The sequence below is a fragment of the Heloderma suspectum genome, chromosome 7, assembly GCF_057233095.1.
Source record: "Heloderma suspectum isolate Gila_16-S chromosome 7, 16-S_ref, whole genome shotgun sequence".
Classification (NCBI taxonomy): Eukaryota; Metazoa; Chordata; class Lepidosauria; order Squamata; family Helodermatidae; genus Heloderma; species Heloderma suspectum.
This window is the reverse complement of record NC_139464.1, coordinates 123,077,302-123,100,296: the sequence shown is the minus strand read 5'-3', so window position 1 is coordinate 123,100,296 and position 22,995 is coordinate 123,077,302. Positions and strand designations below refer to the sequence as shown.

General features: G+C 47.6%; 1 protein-coding gene across 3 annotated transcripts; it reads left to right on the top strand.

The window, feature by feature from the left end:
* Positions 1 to 12: 12 nt before the first annotated feature.
* Positions 13 to 21,859, top strand: MANSC1 (MANSC domain containing 1). Of its 3 annotated transcripts, XM_084811364.1 has the most exons (5): positions 13 to 49; positions 2,536 to 2,620; positions 11,683 to 11,970; positions 17,595 to 17,735; positions 19,618 to 21,859. In XM_084811364.1, exons 3-5 carry the CDS (start codon positions 11,754 to 11,756, stop codon positions 20,451 to 20,453), a joined length of 1,194 nt encoding a protein of 397 aa, XP_084667490.1. In that variant the 5' UTR covers positions 13 to 49; positions 2,536 to 2,620; positions 11,683 to 11,753; the 3' UTR covers positions 20,454 to 21,859. The 3 variants fall into 3 exon arrangements, with proteins under 3 accessions (XP_084667490.1, XP_084667489.1, XP_084667488.1); XM_084811363.1 differs by lacking the exon at positions 2,536 to 2,620; XM_084811362.1 differs by lacking the exons at positions 13 to 49; positions 2,536 to 2,620 and having other exon boundaries at positions 11,667 to 11,970.
* The last annotated feature ends 1,136 nt before the right edge of the window (positions 21,860 to 22,995 follow it).

Here is a 22,995-nt window from a genome sequence, read left to right as displayed (position 1 = left end):
TCCGGCTTCCCGGCGCCCGGCTCGCGGGCTGGAAGCCCGGGCGCTCGAGGTAAGCCGCCCGCGCCCGGGGCTCCGCAAGGCCGCCGAGTCCGCCCCGGCGCAGCGCGGGCGCCCAGCCGGGCGGCCCCGCAGGTGGCCGCCCGGCCCTCTGCGCGCCTCCGCCGCGGGGGAGCCGCCGCCGCTTCCCTCGGGAACGGCCTCGCGCCGCGCGCGCTGCCCCAAGCGGCGCCCGCCAGCCCCTGGGCCTCCTCCGCGCCAGGCGGCCGGGCGCCGCAGCCTGGAGCTCGGCGGCGGGTGGCGGCGGGTGGCTCTGTGCGTCCGGCCCGGGCGCCAGCCGGAGCCCGTCACGGAGCCCTCCGAGGTGCTCAGGCCGTGCGGCGGACAGGGCTCAGCGCCTTGGAGAGAGTCCCGGCTGGTTCTGAGCGGAACCCGGGGCGGATGCGCGGCTCCGCCAAAAGCGGAGCCGCCCGCCTGCAGTGGAAGGGGCTCCCGCGCGCCGTGGGACGGCAGGACGGGGATCCGGGCTCCAGACGGCGTCTGGGATGCTGGGCGGGGAGCGGGGATTAGCGTTCACTGCAATTCAGCCGCGGCCCAAATGGCAAGACATTCAGGGGCCCTTTGTGTAGTAGTCACAGAAGCCTGGAACGGTAGGGTTGGAAGGGGCTACAAGACGGTCGAGGCCAGCCCCATTCCAGGGAACTCTTGTTGCGCTTCCCAGGCGTTGCAGTTCCTGCCCCCTAGAATAGAGATCCTGTTCCTTCAGCATCCAGTGATTCCAGTGGGAGAGTCTGGAAATGCCCGCGCTCCAGGCGAAAGGCTAGCAAAGCTTTCTATTTTGGCAAACCTTGGTTTGCGCCTGGGCGTAGCGTCACCCTGCACCGTTTTCCAGCAACAGCCCCCAGCCCTAAAGCATATGGAGGAGAAATGCTATTGGTACTGGCACAGCCTGCAGTCAAATAATTAGCGGGTTGGTTCAAATCGGTATGTGAAGTTCAGCCCCTCTGCTCATTTCGGGCCCTCTCAGGTTGCCAGGTATCGTAATACAAGACAGAGAATTAGCCATATGTGGGATTTGCTTCATCCCTCACCATTGGCTGTGCTGGCAAGGGCGGATGGGAGCTGTAGGCCAAAAGATCTGAAGGGCCACACATTGCCCATACGTGCATTAGGGCTACACCACTTTGTATATTGATTGTGTGTGGGGGTCCATACACAGAATGGGGCTGGGGGCATGCTGTGGTCACACAACCTCCTCTCCCTCCAGCAGCCGTGCGTTGACGTGGACTTAGGAGAAGGGAAAGCCTATGCCGTATTCCTCTGCGTGCGTAGGCATTCGTGATCGCTGGAACCCCGGTCCCCTGAAGATAAGTGGTCTACCTGTGCCGCCTTCTCCTGCTCAGATGTCCACACTCAATGTGTGGGGGCGGGGGGCAGCACAAGGGAGCGTCATGATCTTGGGCTGGGGCCAGAGGCTTGGTCCCATTCCACGAGTGGGGCCCCCTTCATACATATGGTGAATGAAGGGGAAGCTAGGAACCTTATAGTTCCTTCTCCTGCTCCCTTATAGTTCCTTCTCTTTCCTGCCAACTAGTGCGTGGACCGTCCTGTATGAGGTTTTGCTGCAGACCTTCTTCACTTGCGGATCTTCCTTCCTTCAACCCCATGGCTCCACCAGCTGCTGTTTCCTTTGGCCCCTACTTTTCAGCCACTTTACCCCCATTTCTTTTAGCTAGCCTGTCCCTTGACCACTCACATCATCAGACTCCTCTCTCCCTTCCGCCCATAACATATTGCCCCTTCAGATCGTGAGAGTTCCTTCAGAGTTCTTACCTCAGTTCGCTGTTTGCACTGACTTTTTCCTCAAGCTTCCTTTAGGCCGTGCTGGAATTACCAGGAGGCCAGAGAGGGTCCAGCTTCCTACCTTTTGTGCAGCCTCCTGCAGCTATTGTTTTTCAGAAGGTTAGGAGTGACATAATGTGGCTGAAATGAGGGGAAGCGGGGTGTGGGGCCTGTGCAGGGCCAGCAGCAGGGAGGCACTGCTGGGCACCAGCCAGGCCCACCTCCAGCAGGGTCCCCGAAGCAATACCTGCCGCTCCTGCTCCTTGCTGCCACTGCCTGTTCCCTCTAAGCAAGCGGGCAATAACAAGGGTGCAGAGATGGAGTGTTTTCCTCACTTGCCTTGCTCTCTGTCAGCTTTGTGGATTGTGCCTGGAGCGTGGGCAAGCGAATGGCCGCTGGTGACAGCAGCGAGGAGGAGGCCACCCTCAGAGAAGTGTTCCACTGAGGGCATCTTGCCTAAGGGCACTCCAAAACACGGAGCTGGCACAGGGTTGATGGATTTCATTCAGGGGCTCCCTACCTTTCCAATGATAATTCAAACACTCCTTCATGATATTTTTTTCTCCGTCCATGCTTTCCTCTGCACCCTTCCCTGAGGCTCTGTGCGCCTTGTCAGCTTCTGTCCATCCCAGGACAGCTACCTCTTGCATGAAGCGCTAGTCACATCCAAACAAACAACTTCCTCTTTCTTCGCAGAAATTGTTCCGCAAACTGCTTTGTTCCTTGAGCACCTGCACGTTCTGTGCCACTGCACCAGCTCAGCCCGTTTGAAGCTTGACCGGTACCTGTGCGATACAATACAGATTAATAATAATCGACTGTGCTTAAAAATTAAAAGATGGCAAATCCTGCCCATACGTTCACAGTATAAAAGAGCAGATAAGAACATAAGGAAAGCCATGCCGGATCAGACCAAGGGTCCGTCTCGTCAGCATTCTGTTCACACAGTGGCCAACCAGCTGTTGACCAGGAAATCGCAAGCAGGACATGAGTGAAAAAGCACCCTCCTGCCCATGTTCCCCAGCAACTGGTATACACAGGCATAGTGTGTCTGGTACTGGAGGTAGCACATAGCCATCAGGACTAGTAGCCATTGATCGCCTTCTCCAGGAATTTGTCCGACCCCCTTTTAAAGCCATCCAAAGTGGTGGCCATCACTACATCCTGTGGTGGTGAATTCCATAGCTTCACTCTGCGCTGTGTGAAGTCCTCCCTTTTATCCGTCCTGAATCTCCCACCCGTCAGCGTCATGGGGTGGCCCCATTGGGTTCTAGTATTGCGAGAGAGGGAGAAAAATGCCCCTCTGTCCACATCCTCCACACCGTGCACAATGCAGATGAAGTTGCCCTTAGTGCTGAGTAATTACAGAGTCCTCCTGCATTAGGAGAAATAGCTTCTCGATCAGGGGGTATTGTTCTTAGAACGACTTGAGCCTTGGCTCCCCCAGCCCTGGGAAATTGTGATGTATTCATCACAGTGTAGAAGTGTGTGTATGTACAGCTTTTGTATATTTTAAACTCTCAGCATTAAGGTAATTGTGGTATTTTTGAAATGAAGGGTGCGGTTCCCTTTTTTTTTTAAGGGGACATGTCAGTGCAGTCTTATCTGTTCCAGAGACACCCTGTGAGCCCAAATCAGCCACTTTTCTTAGCTTTATGCGGTGAGTTCTGTGACAGAAAGCTGTTGACACACCTTGTTCTGACTCACCATTGTAATGTTTCTTTTATCATGGAAATGTACATACAGAGTGTTTTATAATCTGGAGTGATTGGGCTGCCTCTCGGGTCACTCGCTTTTTTTTTCCTTTTTCCTGGCTGGGCGCTGGTTCCTCTGACAGTTTCCTGACAGGAAGAAATTCAACAAGCAAAGTTTTCCTTGTGATGGAGCCACATTTATGGGGTGGGGGTGGGATGCATAGTGTACAGCTGTTAAAAAGCCCAGAAGCCCTGCCAGAAAGGTATATTGGACAGCAGTACAGAAATATTTTAGTAAATATTTTTTAAAACTAGTCAGACCTGAACACTTAGGCTAAGGTCTTGGGTCAGCTGTGGAAACTCACTGTGGCTTTCCAAATACCATCTACTTGCAGTCTAATCTCCAGCCTCATAGGGCTGTTGTAAGGTAACAACTGCAAAGCGGTTTGCCTTCTGCAAATAGTGTGACATCCTCCTCACTTCCCTGAGTGGTGAGACAGTCCAGCAGCATCACTGCTGGGTTTTATTTCTTTTGGATAGGTGAGCACTGGAGACTGGCGGTATCACTGTAATATTAGTTTTATTTACAAATAAGCACGCAGAGCTTAAGTGGAAGCAAGGCAGGAGATGGCTGCCGCACGTCAGATCCTTAGAGAGACTCTGAAACAAGGTGCTTCCCCCACAGCTGTCAGCCACCCTCATAGCTTTCTCTGTCCCACTCTTTCTGTCTCCAGATTAAAAACTGCCAAACTACTGGTTCTTCCACACAGTGCACCAAATGTTTGTCTCACTGATGTTCTTTTGTAAATCCCAGTTCTAATTAGATGCCACTTTCAGGCAGAACCATAGCGAGTGACGGCTTCGCAGTAATTAGACAGCAGATCCACACTCGTTGTGAGAGGCCGCCTCATAGGCAGCAAACTCACGACAAACCTGGATCGCCACTTTTATTTCTGGCCTGCTCCTTCAACTCTTTCCTCAAAATCCACCCCTTTGGTGAGGACTTTGGCCCAACTCCCAAGGCCCCATGCTCTGTTGGTGTAACTAAGCCTAAGGATGTCTAACTGAAATAATCCTGTTGTTCTCCCCTGTCTGTACCTGTCTCCATTTCCCTCTTCTCCACCTGTTGCCTCCCTTGTATTGATTTATAGTTTGTAAGCCCCTGAGAGGACGGATCCATCCTCTTGTATGCTGTATAGCACCATATTGGTGGTGCTATAGAAATAAATGAAAAATACTCTGGGCCCCAGTTTAGATGTAACAATCTTGCAAGCATTCTGCCTGTATTCTCCCTCCTCCCTTGTCTCACAAGCCATGAAGAAAGACTTCTGGTATATGGTAAATCACCATTTTCTGTTGCATTTGGAAACTCTGCTTCAATTTCTGACGACAAACCAGCATATAAAGTCAAGATAATCAGGATCATGATGTCTGAGCCGCTCCTGTATTCGTACCTTGCTTTCACTACTGGCTTTAGCCGTGTGCCAGCAGCTATGAAAGGCATTGGAGCAGGGCCACAGAAACGGTGGCAGCTCTCCTCTGAAATACATGGGGAGGGGTGATACATTCCAAGCCATATGAGGTGGAATGAAGGAAATTCTGCCAAGCCTCATGGAACCTGTTCTTCCGATAACGTTCACAGTGCCAGCATTTGTCTTCCTCCTCCAATTCTACAGCACAGTTCAGATGGTTGCAGCCAGCAGTATAGAATCCTAGAATAGTAGGGCTGGAAGGGGCCTACAAGGCCATTGAGTCCAACCCCCTGCTCAATGCAGGAATCCAAGTCAGAGCATCCCTGACAGATGGCTGTCCAGCCTCGTCTTGAAGGCCTCCAGTGTGGGAGAGCCCACCACCTCCCCAGGTAATTGGTTCCATTGTCGCAGTGCTCTGACAGTCAGGAAGTTTTTCCTGATGTTCACCCGGAATCTGGCTTCCTGTAACTTGAGCCCATGATTCCGTGTCCTGCACTCTGGGATGATCGAGAAGAGACCCTGGCCTTCCTCTCTGTGACAGCCTTTCAAGTCCTTGAAGAGCGCTATCCTATCCCCCCTCAGTCTTCTCAAGGCTAAACATGCCCAGTTCTTTCAGTCTCTCCTCATAGGGCTTTGTTTCCAGTCCCCTGATCATCTTTGTTGCCCTCCTCTGAACCCTCTCCAGCTTGTCTGCATCCTTCTTAAAGTGCAGTGCCGAGAAATGGACACAGTACTCCAGATGAGGCCTAACCAGTGCTGAGTAGAGGGGAACTAGTACTTCCTGGGATTTGGAAGCTATGCTTCTATGAATGCAGCCCAAATGTATTTTCAGTAATGTATTTTCAGTACATTAATGCCAATATATGAATGCCGTCTTGCAAATCACTCTATAAATATTAGTATAGTATAAAAGTTACTAGCCCACAAAAATGTTTGCAAGTCCTTCTGCTCTCACATATCAATATTAGTCATTTGTGGCCAGACAAAAAGGTGTATGTGCATGGTGGTGTGGAGATGCAGCTTAAGAAAAATATCCCTGCCTTTTTGCCTGGAGGCAACTCTTCCTCCAAAGCACCATGAGGTTAGAACATAAGAATATAAGAAGAGCCCTGCTGGATCAGGCCAAGGGTCCATCTAGTCCAGCATTCTGTTCACACAGTGGCCAACCAGCTGCCCACTGGAGGTTGCAGCCCTCTCTTCCTCTACTGTCTTAGTCTCTCTCTCTCTCTCTCTCTCTCACACACACACACACACCTACCTTACCTGCTAGGGTTGCCATCTTCTGGCCCTGCTCTTGTGCCTTTAACGGCAGCCTCTCCACACAGAAATGTGGCAAATGACACTTTTTCTGGCATGGCGTTAAGTGGTGGGAAAAGTGATCACCTGCTTAATTTCTGTGGGTACCTGCTGAAGAGCAAAATTCAGAGTCCTGTTGGCAACGGAAGGTGGGGGAAGGAGGAATGGACAAGAGGACTGGTGGAGGAAAGGAGCAGGAGACACAACAGCTACAGCTTTGCACACTAACTCACAGTATTTAAGATGTAGGCATCCTCTCTAGGTGAGAACCCCACAGCTCTACTCACAGGGGCCAAACTCCACCACTCTGAAGAGGAACAAATGTTTGCTTGAAGTTACCTAAGTTCAGGAATCATGAGTTAATGCTGCACACAGCCATCTTTGTTAATGTTTATGGGCCGCACTGCTGTGTTCTTGTACCTCTCTTGCCTTCTTTTGTCTCTTATCATTTTCAGAGGCGCTATTGTTTTGGTTGGCCGAGCTAAATTGGAAAGGGATGGAGAGGAGTTGCACGTTTGCTTAATAACATTTATTATTACTTGGTACCTGAATGTTCAAAGCACTTTACATACGTCATCTTGTTGTAATCCTTACAACAGCCTCACATTATCCCAATATTGCAGATGGGAGGGCTGAGGCTGGTAGAGGGCACTTTGCAGAAGGCTACCTTGTAAGTTCGTGGCAGAGGCAAGAGTCAAACCAAAGAAGCTTGGACTCGTAGCATAAGTCTCCTATCCAATAGAGACATCAGTTCTCAGTGACGAGATTTCATACATGCATGCCTTTTTTGCCATAAAAGTAGTTTTGACTTGCAAACTTGGGCTATTAAACTGTTGTAGGATTTTCATGTAGATTACGTATTTGTCCCAGGTGGTTCTGAGCAGGCGTGTTCTCTCTTCATAGTACCCTGTGAGTCATCTTCCAAACCTTGTTCTGTTACCTACTGACACCCTATTACATCACGTTGCACTAGAACCAGGGTTGCCAACTGGGGGCTTGTGTGCTGGATCAGTCCCCTGGAGCAATTTTATCAGGTCCTGGCAGTTTTACCAAATTCCGGTCAAGCTGTGGTAAAACATTTGCCCACATTTCCACTCATGAGGAAAATAGAAATGTTTCTAACGTGTGTGTGTGTGTGTGAGAGAGAGAGAGAGAGAGAGAGAGAGAGACCATACTTCAGTGCTATTTCTCTGAGTCTTGGGTTAAGTTCTGGCACATAGCCTCCATAAGTGTGACACTGTTGGTGCTAACTGGTGCTAACTAACTAACCTGACTGCTTGATGAGGGAGTCAGTTTGTGGAGCAAAACACCTTTCCAGGCTGAGGAGCTCTCTCAGGATAACTGTGAGTCTCCCAAGAGTAATGAGATTACCGTAATGTTTTCTTGTGTGTCTTACTGACCATACTCCTCAACAGTACTGTCTACCTTTGCTGAAGTATTGTTAGGGTGGGGTGATCAACCTTCAGAGCTCTGGGATCACACTAGAACATAACAGAAGCATTAGGCCTACAAGTAATCAGTATATTTTGGTACATAAATCAATTAGATATGGGAATAACCCCCAATAGAGACGTGAAAGCTCGGGGGGGGGGGAATTTGGGGGGAAGACCTTTTTTTTCCAAGGACCATTTTTGTTTTTTTCTGAAGAAGTGGAAAAATTGAACCGCTTGGGATTATGAAATATTTTCTTTTAGAATGTAAGACAACGTGTTTATATATTGTTATCCAGCTTTTACTCCCCAAAAAATGATTGATAAAAGCTATGTAATAAGAACACTTGTATAGAAAGATTAGAGATGTACAATGTTGGGAAATAAGCCTTGGAGAAAAATGTTTTCTAATCCTGTCTATAAGATTCCCAGCATCGTCATTTATTCTTTCATTCCTTATTGAAATTATTGATCAAAAGTATATTTTACTGATAGACATTTATGCCCAGTTTCCCATCATGTGAGTAGAGTCAGCATTGCGCATTCGTGACAGTAAATGTACATTCTTTACCGTTTTTGTTTATAGAATCCTATGTTTCTGGGCTTGTTCTGGTTAAATGCTATAGGAGTCAATTAATGTAGTTCTAATCTAAAAGCCACATGTGAAAAATACGCTATAGGTTATCCAGCTACTGTCACCAGATGCAACAGAACAGCATATGGGTTATCCCACCTATGTTTCCTTTTTTAAAATTCACATTGAGGCTTGGGTCTATAGAACTCACTGCTACCGTTTTTCATAAAGTTCTCAATTACACCTCACCATTAGCGAATGCTGCCTCAGCTATAGAACCTTTTAACTACTGCCGCTAGAATAAACCCTCTCTACCTAAAAGAAACTCAGTAATCTGGTTCCTATGGCGTGGGCATGGGATTGACACTACCACTAGAGACAACTTTTCGAAATGAACAAAAAATAAAATGTTCATTAAAGGAAATTATTTACAGAAGTGAGTAAAATGTCACTCTTCAAATAATAGACTGAGATTGCTTAAAGGTTCTTAAATATGATTGCTTACCATTCCTAAGCTGAGTCTTTCCTGGCTAAATAAAATCTCAATAGCTTTTCCTTCAGATCAGATTTCCCTAAGCTCCACCCCACAAACAGGAACAGGTTTAGGAATTTCCCTAAACTTCCCTACAAACAGGAACAGATGCTCTACACCAGTCTTCCTCTGCCTCCAGTTCTTCCTGCTGCTTCTGGCTTCTAGGATGATTCAGATATTTCAGGGACCACTTGCTGATGTCCCCTTCGGTCAGACATTAAATAGGAACCTAAAATACGTTATGTACGCCTGTGCGCCGATTCAAATTCAGAGGTCCAAAGTGTGGCGGCCATTTTGTGTACTAGTGCCCCTGGTGGTCATGCGAGACACTGCATGGGACTAGGTATTTGCATGTCCTGCATGGCCATAAATAGCAACACAATGCATTTCAATGGGATTCTTGAACTCTGCCTGTCATACTTTGAGTACCCCACATCCACTCTGCCCCTTATTCTCGGGGAGGGGTGGATGAGGGGCTGGCGCTAGGGGGGAGCAGTAGATGGGTGTGGGGAGTATAAAAATGAATACACTTTGGAAAGTAATGTAAGATGATAGTTGCAAGCTGTTCACCAGTTTCTATGCCCTGTACTTCCTAACCCTAATAAGACTTGCTTCCAAGTAAACATGCAGAGAATTGTGCTGTTAATCTGTGCGCCAGCCACTATGCGCAAAGTTTGTGTGCCAGTACAGCTTTTGTCTGAGCCATAGATCTTTGGTGTGTGAGTGTTGTGAACTTAAGAGGTGAGTGCACAGTTTCATCATGCCTTACGTGGGATGCTCAGGCATGCGGAAATCTGTAGATAAACTATTTTTGCATACCCAGTGTCCCCATTGAATGGTTCCGGCCTGAAAATATGAATGTCTGCATACAAAATAGACTGAGACGCAAATGTCTGAGAAGCTAATGTGTACTTCTTGATTTATAAAAGCCCCTAAAATGGGAAGGGAACCTCAGGCCCGTGAAGGTTCCCCATGTGGCCTGCGGAGGCTTCCTGGACTCCTTCCAAGGGACGGCGCTTGGCCTCCGAGCCTCGCCCTCAATTGCAGTAGCTGCGCTGTACACTGGCCTCCCCCAGAGAGAGAAGCTGGCGCACAGCAAAGCATCCCCTGCTGAGCCGGAGGCTGGAGCACCTCTCCAGCCACCAGCTCGGCCCCGGTGGCTTCACTGTGCGCCAGCTTCCGGGAAAGCCCGCTCACAGCAGAACAAGGCCCCAGGCAATACACTGGCTGCACAGCGCATTGCCCTGGAACCCAATGGCATCAGGGACGTCCAGCCCCCCACTCCAGTTCAGTTGCCCACCCTGCTCTAACTCATCTGGCTTTCACTGTTGTTTGAAGCTTGCTTAAAATTCTCATTTTACGTTTTATTGATACTTACATGTTTAGTATAAATAAAACATTCTTTTCCCATAAGGGCTGATTCAGATGTCATTGAATAAAGATTTAGCGCTGGAAGATTTTGATTCCTGTTGCTTCAAGAATGGCCTTGCTAGACCAGACTAAGGCCTGTCTAGTCCAGCATTCTGCTTCTAACGGGGCACACGGGCGTTGGCCTTCCCCCAGTATTCTGCAGCAGTGCCTTTCCTGCAAACGCGTCGGTTCCATTTAATTCAAACACATGAATTTGGTTTGTGAGAGTGAAAGGGAAGCTTGGGAGAAACATACCTTCACGTCACAGCTATCATGCTTCCTACCTGAAATTTTGCTGGGGACAGAACCTAGGACTTTCTAAATGCAGAGTCTGTGCTGGACAACTAAGCCATGATGGCCCTTCCCTCATTGGAACTTGCCATATACCAGGAGTGAGTGACCTATGGCCCTCCAGATGTCAGACTGCAGCCCCCATCATCCTTGACCACTGGCTGGGTTGGTGGAGTTAGGAGCCCAACAACGTCTGCGGGATGGCTGGTTCCCCACCTCTGCTTTCTACTGTGTTAAATCAAGTATCCATTGAACTCTGCAAGATCTGCACCAGGATCGAACTCTGCAAGATCTGCACCAGGGCATGGCACCATTTTTGGCCTCGGGGTTGCATGTGGCTCATTTATGTAATTTGAATCCCACCTTTTTGCCAAAAAAATCACACGTCACTGCCACACCCGCTCTCTTTTTCTCACACTTGCACACCATTTCTTTCTCTCTCACACACACGTACATGTACATGTACACATTCACACTCCCCATCCATCCAGTATTTCTCTTCCCCCCTCCTCTCCCCCCCCCTCAGCATTTTCTCTCCGTTTTTGTCCCCATCTGCCTCCCCCCCCCAGCACTTAAGTCTTTTTTAAAAGCTCCCATTCTAAACCCTGATTGCTGCATGCAGGGCTGATAAGGGGCTGGGGGGAGAGATTTAGCCCTTCCCTCCCCAGCAGTGACACCCCTCCCCCAAATGCCCTCCCAGCAGTCGATAGGCTTTTTAAGAAGTCTAGGTGCGTGGGCAGAGCAGGGGCAAGAGCCCCCCCTCAAACTAAATGGGGAGGTCCCACAGCCCCTGCAGGTTGGCGGTTCCCCACTCCTGAGCTGTACAGACAGGAGCTGTCCGGGGTTTTGAGCAGAGACCTTTCCTGAGATCCATTTAACTGGAGATGGCAGGGACTGAATCAGGAACCTTCTGCACACAACGCCCTCACTCCGACACTGAGCTGCTATGAACCTCTCCTATCTAATCTACCTGTTATTCTGTTGCTTTAGTTGACATCCTTACTTTAAATCGTTTTTTTAATTAATCATACGTGGTTATTAATAAAACATAATTATTTTGTGTTTGTGACATTAAATGCTAATTGATAATCACATTTTTTGTACAGGAACAAGTGCAAATAACGCAGCCTTCTTAAAATTACAGGATCCTGCATTTAAATGGCCCTGGTGGTAATAGAAAAATCCTAAGGAAGAAGTCACCCTTGAGAGAAAGAGATGGCTGCCTGGATCGCATGGTGCTTTGCTTGCATACTGACGTTTTGTGTCATGCTAAAGCCATCTCAAAGTCAAGATTGTTCCACAGAGAAGATGGAGAACATCACCATTGATATCAAAGCTGCTCTTTCCAAAGGCATCCGGGGGACAGACCCAATCCATACCGCATCCTGGGAAGCCTGTGTTAATGTTTGCTGTTTGGGGTGGAAAATAGCAGGTAAAAATAGTGCTATCTGGGTGCTGATTATACATCCATGACTTTCTTCTGAGTCAACATGCATAGGACTGCACTGTAAGTCCCACTGAGTCTAGTGGAGCATACTCCCAAGTATCTGTGCTTTAAACTGGTTTAACAGCCATTTGGGGGGTGAGAATGGCAGAATTCTCGGCTCTTTCACCAAACTACAATTCCCAGGATCTCCGGTGGGGAGCCATGACAACTAAAACCGGTATAAAGCCAGTGATGTGATGGAGCCAGGGTCTAAGCACTGGAATCTCTTGATTAGCAGACCACCTCGCCCAGGCTGCCCGGTTCCCTCCGAGTTTAGCTGCAATCCTCATGCTGGCTGGGGGCAAAGTGGGTTTTCCCAGCAACAATATATTGTCGTGCTCTATCCCTGTTGTAATGCAAAGCATTATGGGGCAGTCTGGACTTGAAGGGCAACTAAGACCTGATAGCTTTACAAAAGACCTGCTCCTGATGGAGATGAAAGCGGCTAGAACTGGTTTGTTGATATGGATCAGTGCAGCTGCCTGCATTTGGGGGCTCTCTCTGGGGCCGTGGCTGTGTGGTTTGTCATGATGAGTGCCTGCACTTCAAAATGTACCACTTCTCCAGCGTATAAAACTGAAATAAGTTTGTAGTGTTGATATGTACGTCGATTGCTCTTATAATGAGCTGGGATGGGCTGAGACGGAGCTGGGAGTCAATGCTGGGAGCTCAGACAGGGCTGTACAATCTCTTCTTCAAATGCCAATGTGTGACCTCTCCCACACCCCATCACCTTTCAGACCACATGCAGCTATTCCTCTGGGGGTACCTATATCTCCGGATAGTGTTCATATAGAAAAGCAACCGCATGGACTGCTCTTCAAATATACTACCTTTTTTTTCTTTTTCCATTTAACCTTTAATATATCCAGGGACAGGGCTTTGAACTTTGCTTGCCCCCTCACCCACTCCCAGAATGTCACCAAGTGCTGAAGCCAGACTAGCACATCATAGGGGAGACGGGGATTTAAGGCTTAGATCCCCCATCCTCTCCTTCCCTTTGCAGCCCCCTCCCCACGCACACGTGCACACACCAGAACGGCTCCCCCCAAACCGCTGGTTCTCTCCTCCTGGCAGAACAACACAGTTGGATACAACCCCCAATCTCCTTCTGCTTGTTTTGGGGTTCTGAGGAAGGTTGCCTCCCTCAGCACTAGTCTCCAGTGCAACTGGTATGTGGGGGTGGGGGGCCAGGGGGAAATGGAGAGTCCGCAGGCACTAACTTAGAAGAAAGGTCCTGCAGAATCGGAGCACAGCCCACCGAGCTGAGCATCCTGTTGGCAGCCAGATGGTTCCAGAAAGCTGGCAAGCAGGGCACGAAGGGAGGAGTGCTCCCACATATTTTGCCCCATAGCAGCTGGTTTGCAGAGGTCCACTGTCTCTTAACATAGAGGTTCCATTTAGCTGTCATGAATAAGAGCTGTCGATAACTCTTATTTAGCACTTGAGTTTTCCTGGAGAAGCAGGAGATACTGCCACGCACATTCAAACCCAGCCCATTCTCATCAGCCCCCGAGGTTGCTGGTTTGGGATTAGGAGTCTCAGGGATTTGTCTTCCTTATGAGATGGACTAAAACCTCGGGGGCAGTTTGTCAAAGAAAGATTTGTTGCTTTTTTTAGACGGATCACACAATATTAAGTAGAGCTGTTGTCTCCTTAATGGGAATAGCCAAGGCACATGCCAAACTTTATAAGGCAAATGTGAAACACTCTTATTGGAGAAATTGGATTGTTTTGATAATTTTGATTTATCCTTGTATGTTTTATTTTTGGTTAGGGTTATTAGTTGCCTATAAAAACTAAACTGAAAATTGGCAAAATGGATTTTTGAAAATTTGAAAACTTCAAGTGTTGGATTTAGTAATTACTTTTATTTCTGGGAATGACTGTAGGTTTTTGACTGATGGTTTTTATAGTCTTACTGGTTTATGTTTAATTTTGCCCCAGTTTTTTAATTTGTTACATAATGTTCATTTCTTCTGTTTTATACAGTGATGACCCAAGGTTATAAGCAATAAATCTCAACTGCAAACTTTTGGGGTGAAGGAACTGAGCAAAAGGGGGTTCTCCCTTGACTCAAATCATTCTTTTCAGGCCCCACCCTGAGCCTCCATACCTAGCTAGTCTCCGGCCCCTGAACCAGCCACCACCTCCTGACCCTAGTGCACCATCCCTTATCTCCATGCGCTGACCCTGAGTCTCAGAGCTTGCTTATTCATTTATTTATTTATTTATCGCCCATCTGGCCGGTCACCCAGCCACTCTGGGCAATGTACAACAATAAAAACCATTTATACAATAAAATTCAATGTTAAAAACATCACATTTCTAAAATTACCCTAGCCCACCCCAAATGCCTGCCTGAACAACCACGTTTTTAATGCATGGCGGAGTTCCCTAGGGAGGGAGTTCCACAGAGTGGGGGCCACCACAGAGAAGGCCCTCTCCCTCGTCCTCACCAGCCTAGCTGTCCTGGCTGATGGGACAGAGAGAAGGCCATCCGAGGCTGATCTTGTTGAGCGCCTATCTGGTGTTGCTGGAGGCGCTCCTTGAGGTAGGCTGGGCCGGAACTGTAAGGGTTTTAAAGGTCAAAACCAACACCTTGAATTTGGCCCGGAAAACAACTGGCAGCCAGTGCAGCTCCTTCAGCACTAGAGTGATGTGATCTCGCCGGCGGCTGCCTTTAATCAGGCAAGCCGCCGCGTTCTGTACCAGCTGCAGCTTCTGAACCGTCTTCAAGGGTAACTCCACGTAGAGCGCATTACAGCAGTCTAAACGAGAGGAGACCAGGGCATGTACTACTGATGGGAGCAGATGGTCGGGAAGGAAGAGGCGCAGCCGCCGTATCAGATGGAGTCGGTACAGCGTTGTCCGGCTCACAGCTGACACCTGAGCCTCCGTGGACAGCTGGGAGTCTAAGAAGACCCCCAAGCTGTGGACCTGGTCTTTCAAGGGTAACCGTACCCCATTCAACACCAGGTCAACATCGCCCAACCTCCTCTTGTCTCCCACCAAAAGTACCTCGGTCTTGTCAGGGTTCAGCTTCAGCTTGTTCCTCCCCATCCAGCCACTCTCCGTCTCCAGACATTTGGACAGGGATTCTATGGCCAACCTTGCTGACGATTTGAATGAGAGGTAGAGCTGCATGTCATCCGCATACCGATGACACCGCATTCCAAACCTCCTGATGATCCCAAACCCCCAGCGGCTTCACATAGATGTTAAATACCATCAGGGAGAGGATGGAACCCTGTGGCACCCCGCAAGTGAGTGGCCACTGGTCTGAAACCTCCTCTCCCAGTGCTACCCTCTGGTACCTCCCGGAGAGGAAGGACTGGAACCACCATAATACGGTGTCTCCAATGCCCAACCCAGGCGGTCCAGGAGGATACCATGGTCAATGGTATCAAAAGCCACTGAGAGGTCGAGGAGAACAAGGAAGGCGCATTCGCCCCTATCCAGAGCCCTCTTCATATCATCCACCAAGGCGACCAAGGCTGTTTCTGTCCCATGGCCAGGCCTGAAGCCCGACTGAAATGGATCTAGATAATCAGTTCTTCCAAGTGTGCCTTCAACTGCATCGCCACCACCCGCTCAATCACCTTGCCCAAAAAAGGCAGATTCGAGACCGGGCGAAAGTTGTTCAGAACTTGGGGATCCAAGGAGGGCTTTTTTAAAAGCGATCTTATCACTGCCTCCTTGAGGGCTGATGGCACCACTCCCTCCTCAAGGGAGGCATTCACCACTGCCCTGATCCTCTCACCCAGTCTCTGTAGCCCATAATGAGCCAAGATGGGCAAGGATCAAGTAAGCAGGTGGTTGGCCTTACAGATGAAAGCACCTTGTCCACTTCATCAGAAGGAAGAAGCTGGAACCGATCCCACAAAACCGCCTCCTGCTCACTAACTGTATCCACAGCGCACGGAGTAACACTCCTAATCTGATCAATTTTATCTGCAAAGTGCCTTGCCGAGGCCTCACAGGAGGCCTTAGAATGCTCCAGCGGTTCCGGAGCAACTGGACCGACCAGGCTCCAGACCACTTGGAACAGCCTCCTGGGACAGCACTCTGCAGACGTGATAGAGGCAGCATAATATTCCTTTTTTGCTGCCTTCACCGCCACGTGATAGGCTGAAGATACAGCTCTGGCCCGTGTCTGATCTCCTTTGGAGCAAGACTTCCGCCACTGGCACTCTAGCCATCTCACCTCCTGTTTCAGAGCTCGTAACCGCGGATTGAACCATGGTGCAGTCCGATCCCTGTTCAGGGGGAGAGGGCGTTTCGGAGCCACCCGATCTAATGCCCCAGTGATTGCGGCATTCCAGCCACCCACCAGGGTCTTGACTGAGTGGCCGTAGGCGTGCTCCAGAGAATCCCCAAGCGCGTTCAGGAATCCATTTGGATCCATAAGACGCCTGGGGCGGACCATTTTAATGGGTCCTCCACACCTGCGGAGGGGTTGTGGAACCGAGAAGTCCATCATCATCAGATAGTGATCTGACCATGAGGCTTAAACCTCAGGAAACCTGACAGCTCTGATCCTCACCCTTGCCGATAGTCACACGGCCTAGCCAGCTTTTTGAAAGCAGCATCTTGCATACTCTGGGAGCAGGCGACGGAAGACAGTTGCTCCTAGATTGCACATGACAATGGCTGTTCTCAAAAAGCTAAGTCCCACAGATGGCAGCTAGGATGGGAGTGGATTGATGAGTGCAGACGTGGCACCACTGGTGGCTTGTCCTCCCCCATACAAGACAGAGCCTGTCTCCAGGGTGGGAGAGAGAATAAAGCTTTGGACTTCCCTATGGGAGACTAAGGTCCATCCCTGCTCAATCATGAAGCTCCCTGGATGTCCTTGGGCAAGTTCTCTGTTTCTCCACCTAACTTACCTCATAGAGTTGTGAGTATAAAAAAGGAGAAAATCCCACATAGGCTTCCTAGTGCTTCTTGGAAGAAGGTGCTAATAAGGTGGGATAAATAAGGTGACTATTTAGCGATTATTTACTAAATAATAAATAGTGATTATTTAATCACTAATAAGGTGATTAAAATGTGAGGTGTAAATAAGCCAGTTTCTCTGCGCTTCTTCATCCCCTCCACCTTGGGTTGGGAATGGTATCTGACAACTGGGTTAGGTAAGGTGGGGGGAGAGGCAATGAATCTCGAACTAACATTACACTATCATACACTGCTAAAGCATAACACGGGCCTAGTTTTCACAGAGGTTGTGAGGGGTTGTGTTCAGACTGGGGAGGGGGGCACATGATGTGGTGTTTACATTAAAATAAATCTTTGCTCATAGAAAACTAGCATGTCAGTTAGAAGGCTACGCTATAACCCTTCTCTCTGACTATCTAGCTTTCTATGTACATAGATTTTTCCTGTATAGAGGATCATCGATTGTGTGAGCCCCCACCTGCTCTCTGAAATGGCAGAGCCCAGCCCCAGGTTTACCACCTCAAGGAGAACTAAGTCAGCAAAACATAATGTTGAGGTTTGTTATCATAAAACAACCAGATACAAAATGCCGTGCTGTTAAAATACATTTAAGCTATGTGTTTGTTTTGCAGACAACAAGATGTGCAACTATGTCGTCTTTAATGCCAAAAAGAAAGGCAGTTATCCAAATTGCTACATATTTTATTATCCCATTAAAGAAAATTGCCCAGTGAAACAAGCTTTAGGTCTGGTGACCTACAGAATGATAAAAGGTAAATGATGATACAAATCAGTGGACTGATTTTTGAGACTCTGTATTTGTGAGACTCTGTATTTATTCAAAACATACCTACCTAATTCTCCACCACCAACTGCTCAAAATTGCTTACAACATGATTTAAAGCCCAAACAAACACAATCTGGTTTTCATGTAATGACAAACAATGGTTTAATTAGTCATTGTGGGTTGTCGTTACATGAGAACTCAGAACTATGGGTTGTTAACCATGAATAATCCACAAAGAGAACCCATAGTTTGTTGTTGTGAACTGTGGGTTGTTTAAACCATGGCTTGTTACATGTGAATCCAGAATCATGGGTTGTCCGTCGATTGGCTAAGGCAAAGGACTAGGAGAGGCTGCATGTGGAGTTTGGTCCCGATCCTGCAAACCCCCAAGGGTTTCTAGCCACCAACGCCTTTTTGCTGCACTTGGGATTTTCGCTCCCCTGGGGTAATTGTGCAGGGTTTTGAGGGTGGATCGGGTGCCTCCTGACTAGGAGAGCATACTTACATACCTGATCCTATGCATATTTATTCAGAAATAACTTCCACTGAGTTCAGTAGGGCTTATTCCCAAGCAAACATGCACAGGATTGTTGCCTCACTAAACTGTTTTATTTATTTATTTATTTATTTATTTATTTATTTATTTATTATGCTTTTAAACCACCCAAGGACTCTGGGCAGTACACAATACAGTAAAAACACAAAGTACAAATTGTTTTATTAACAATGAATAGAAACAGCACATAATCAAACTAAGATAAAATCAGCAGCAAGGAATCACAATACTCCAGCACATAACAGGAAGATAAAAGCAGCAGCAATAAAAGTGCACTGATCTAAAACCACTAAAAACAGTTCTTTAAATGCTTTGGAAAATAAAAAGGTCTTCCTTTGCCTAGTGCTGAAAAGACTATAATGTAGGCATGAGGCAAGTCTGTCTGGGCAGAGCTTTCCACAGATGGGAGTGCCACCACTGAAAAGGCTCTAATAACCACCTGCCTCATTTCATTTGGTGGAGGCACATGGAGGAGGACCTCAGATGTCCACGTAGGTACTACTTATCTACCTTAGTGTGTGGGTAGGTGCTGCTCATCTGAACCAGTTTCTAACTTTTAAATGATAACGACTTCCAAGCAAGGCTGCCTGGGAACTGTAGTTCTTTATAGCAGGGGTCCCCAACCCCCGGGCTGGTACTGGTCTGTGGCCTGTCAGCAACCGGGCCACAGGGGTGTGCGAAACCCCCTCACCTGGGGTCCGCGGGGGGGGAGGCGATCCGTCCCTCCCTTCCTGGGAATCCTCCCCAGCCGGCTCCACTCCGCGGCAAGTCCTCAGAGCTGCCGGCCGGCTCCGGCCACTGGTGGACTTCCGGCTGCTGGGACGCAAATGGCGGCCATGTAGCGGACGCCAGTTGCATCCCTGTTCTACAAGTAATAGGCTACGTAAATCTTTACATAGCCGATTACTTGAAAGAATAAGGACACAAATGGTGTCAGCTACGCGGATGCCATTTGCATCCCAGCAGCTGGAAGTCTGCCAGCGGACCCCCCCCCCGGTGGAAAAATTGGACCGGTCCCTGGCACCAAAAAGGTTGGGGACCGCTGCTTTATAGGATCCCAACTCTCCTGCAAAACCTACAATCTCTAGACTTTGTTGGGAGAAGCCATGATGATAAGCCATTGTCAAATTGGATCATATTTGTAATTGAGATGTGCCCTCACTTACCTCTGGGTAAACGGGATGAGACTGCAAGTCTCCACTGGCAAATACAGGCAAATATCTTACAATAAATTCAGGGCCTTTTTTTATAGCTTCTTGGTGTGTGGAGACTTTCTTGCTGAGGTATAATGGATCTTCTTTCTCTTTTGTAGACACAGGGTTTCCCCAGCTAACTCCTTCCTCAGTCAAGACCTCCCATCCCATTGTGAATGAGAACTTTGTGTCTCCACAAGCTGCCATATTTGACCTTCACGGCCCATCCAACCCTCCACATAGGGTGGGTCCTTCACAAAAGCCCATTGCCTCTAAGAAGATGGATATCTTGGGCCGCATAGGGGAACACTTAGATAAGAACAGCGGAGACTCCCAGCATCTGAAAGATGAAAGGGGAAGCCGTTTGGAGAGCGTAGATTCTTCACCGATGCATGAAAGCAACAGTGCGTTGCACCCAAGTATTTCTAATACTACTCAGCATGTTGTTCCTATTATACAGCCCACAGTTAAGCTGCCTATTGTTACTATGGGCAGCCAAGCTGGTACTGTTGCTGCTATCATTCCTCCCGGATCTCCTAGTAATGCAACAACCACCAAGCCTGTCACAGCTTATCATGAAAATACACCCGTGGCAGCTATGAATCCAAGAAGTGCCACTGTTCTCCAACCTTCAGCCGCTTCTGGAACTAGTGCCAGCGACCTCAGCTCACTGGCTTCCAGTCTACCCATTCATATTTCCTCTGCTTCATTACATGATGCCCATCTTAGTAACGGGCAACAAGTTTCAGAAGGCTACATCTTTGATGGAGTTCCAGACACAAAACGTGCCCTTTTCTTTGGTGATAAAAGTATACTTCTTGCTGCGTTGCTTTTTGGGGTGATGTTCTTTGTCTTGGTTACAGTGCTGGTAGGTAGGAAGATGCTTGACTCTCTTCAGCAAAAGCACTACACTAGACTGGACTACTTGATAAATGGCATGTATGCCAACATGTGACAGAAGACTGAAAGAGGTATATTGGTGGTAAATCCAAAGCTGGCTAGCCATTTGTAGGCCTTATCGAAAAGAAGATGGATGCAATTTATCATGGTGGAGGACATGTTCTCTTTCTTATGAGGCCAGGTCTAAATGTTACACTCACTTTGTGACGTTTGGAGTTCTCACATAATGTCTTTGTTTATGATGTATCATATGTAAGTTGTACATTGAGTCTCCTGCCTTCCACCTCAGGAATTCTGTTATAGATTTAGTGTGCCATCTTACGCAGATGCATAGTGTAATGTTTGCATTAGGTTCACATGGGACTTGGTTTGGGAGGAAGTTATTTGTCTGCCAGAGCAGCTTATGTAGTGGCCAGAGTGGTAAATCTTGCGGAGACAGTCTAGCCCTCTTTCTCTCCATGGTTTGTCAAAGTAATTTGTCTGCCCAAGCACAACAGCCATATTAATTAAGGACAAGCACTGCAGAAACAGAAGGCAAAACTTCATTTTAGGTTAGGCTGCCTCTGCCTAATGGAATACACTTCCACAATGCTCCGCTGCCTCCCCTCTCCCGTCCCATGTCATGTTCAGCTACTGGAGAAAAGCATGCCACGTTGCAAACGCCACATGTAGCAATATTACACTTTCACACCAGCACCCAACACAGTGGTAGGTCTAATACTTAGACTTGGCCTGAGTCAAAATGGGGCAGAACAAAGAGCTACAAGAAATGCGAGGCTGCTGCTGAAAATGGCAGCCCGCTGTCGAGTTCCTGGTGTCATAATAATAGGCATTCCCCTGATCCAGCATCATCATTTACTGTGGGAAGGGCAGGAAAAGCACAGCATAATAATGTCAGACATGGAATAAATTGTACTAAATAGACTTCCCCAACTTGATACCCTACAGATGGGTTGGACTGCAACACCCATCATTCTTGGCCAGCCTGGCCATTGAAGGACACCAGCTTGGGTAAGGTTGTACTAGATGTTATTAAGGGGTGAGGAGGGACTTGACATGAGGTTGCCATTTTTAGCAGCAGTCCTATGTTCCTTACAATATTTCATTCTACCTTGAGGTGTTTAGTTGCAGCTACTAATTTTTTTTCTCTTGGAAGATATTGTACCATCAAATAATTAGATGTTTAAAATAAACCTAACTAGCATTTTGACCAGCCTTGCCAAACCTAGTGCCCTCTAGATGTTTTGCAGTACAACTTCCAGTATTCCTAACCATTGACCATGTTAGCTTGGGCTGGTGGGAGTTGAAGTTCAAAACATCTAGAGGGTATCAGGTTGGGGGGGGGGTCTGATTTAGACAATCTTTTCCAACTTAAAAATTCTGTTCAGTTTCTGAAAACTATAACCTACAGCTGTTCCATTGTACTTTGTAATTAGATTAAAACAAAACCAACAAAATGTATTTTGATCTTTCAAACAGCTTACTGACATTTTTAAAATGTTTTTGGCATAATTATTTGCTCAAATTCTTATTACAAATCGTTATAGTTGGAAGGAATATCATGTATCGTATAGTTTCACAAGCTGCAATGGGAGGCTTCTTCAATTAACCATCTTTGGTAGGTTCAGTGCCACTCTTTCCCTTAAAGACCTACAGGAAATGTATTGTTGTTTTTTACTTCCTCTGGACTACTTGATTAATTGGCTGGCATTTCCTGACATCCAGGCTAAATCTGCTCTACTGCTGTTTGAATTCATCGCATCTTATCTGGACATCAGTGACTTGACAAACAGTTTGATCCATACTAATACCTTCTCCCAGTGAATGAATTCTTAGTTGATTAACCCAAATGAATTTTAGGCTGGCAGCCTCGTGCAAAAAGGCCATTCAGCTACTGAAAACTGCTGGCAAGAGAGGAGAAAACATGCAAACTTTCACAGTAGTGCCTTTAAAGATCCCAAATAATCTTGGTTCATTCTAGATTTAATCACTCTGCACTGGAGAGGCCAGGAGTAAGTCTGATTTAATAATTCTTTACCTATTATCTTCCAGAATATATATATAAAGTGGATAGGGAGACATTTTTCTCACGTCTTCACACAGCACATAGTTAAACTATGGAATTCATTTCCACGAGGTGTCATGATGGCCACCAATTTGGATGGCTTCAAAAGGGGATTGGACAAATTCATGGAGGAGAAGGCTGTCGATGGCTACTAGTCCTGATGGCTATATGCTGCCTCCATTATCGGAGGCAGTATGCCTATGTACACTAGTTGCTGGGGAACATGGGTGGGAGGGTGCTGTTGCACTTGTGTCCTGCTTGTGGGTTTCCCATGGGCAGCTGTTTGGCCACTGTGTGAACAGAATGCTGTACTAGATAGACCTTAGGTCTGATCCAGCATCAGGGCTCTTCTTATGTACTTTACCTAGTACGTGGAGGGGACAAACCCTTAAAAATAAAGTCCCAACTTCAGGGGATATACAATCCTCTTCCTCCAGTCTATGGTCCTGGGTCAGAACAGCTACATTCAATATTACACAAAAGGCCATAAGGAAATTTCAAAATCCATATTAGTGTAATACCTTTATTAGGC

Bases quoted from the DNA above. Each gene is read 5' to 3' on its own strand.
- MANSC1 (XM_084811363.1), top strand. From the start codon at position 11,754: ATGGCTGCCTGGATCGCATGGTGCTTTGCTTGCATACTGACGTTTTGT. The intron at 11,971-17,594 runs GTAAAAATAGTG...TTTGTTTTGCAG, and splicing joins TTTGGGGTGGAAAATAGCAG to ACAACAAGATGTGCAACTAT. The intron at 17,736-19,617 runs GTAAATGATGAT...TCTCTTTTGTAG, and splicing joins GACCTACAGAATGATAAAAG to ACACAGGGTTTCCCCAGCTA.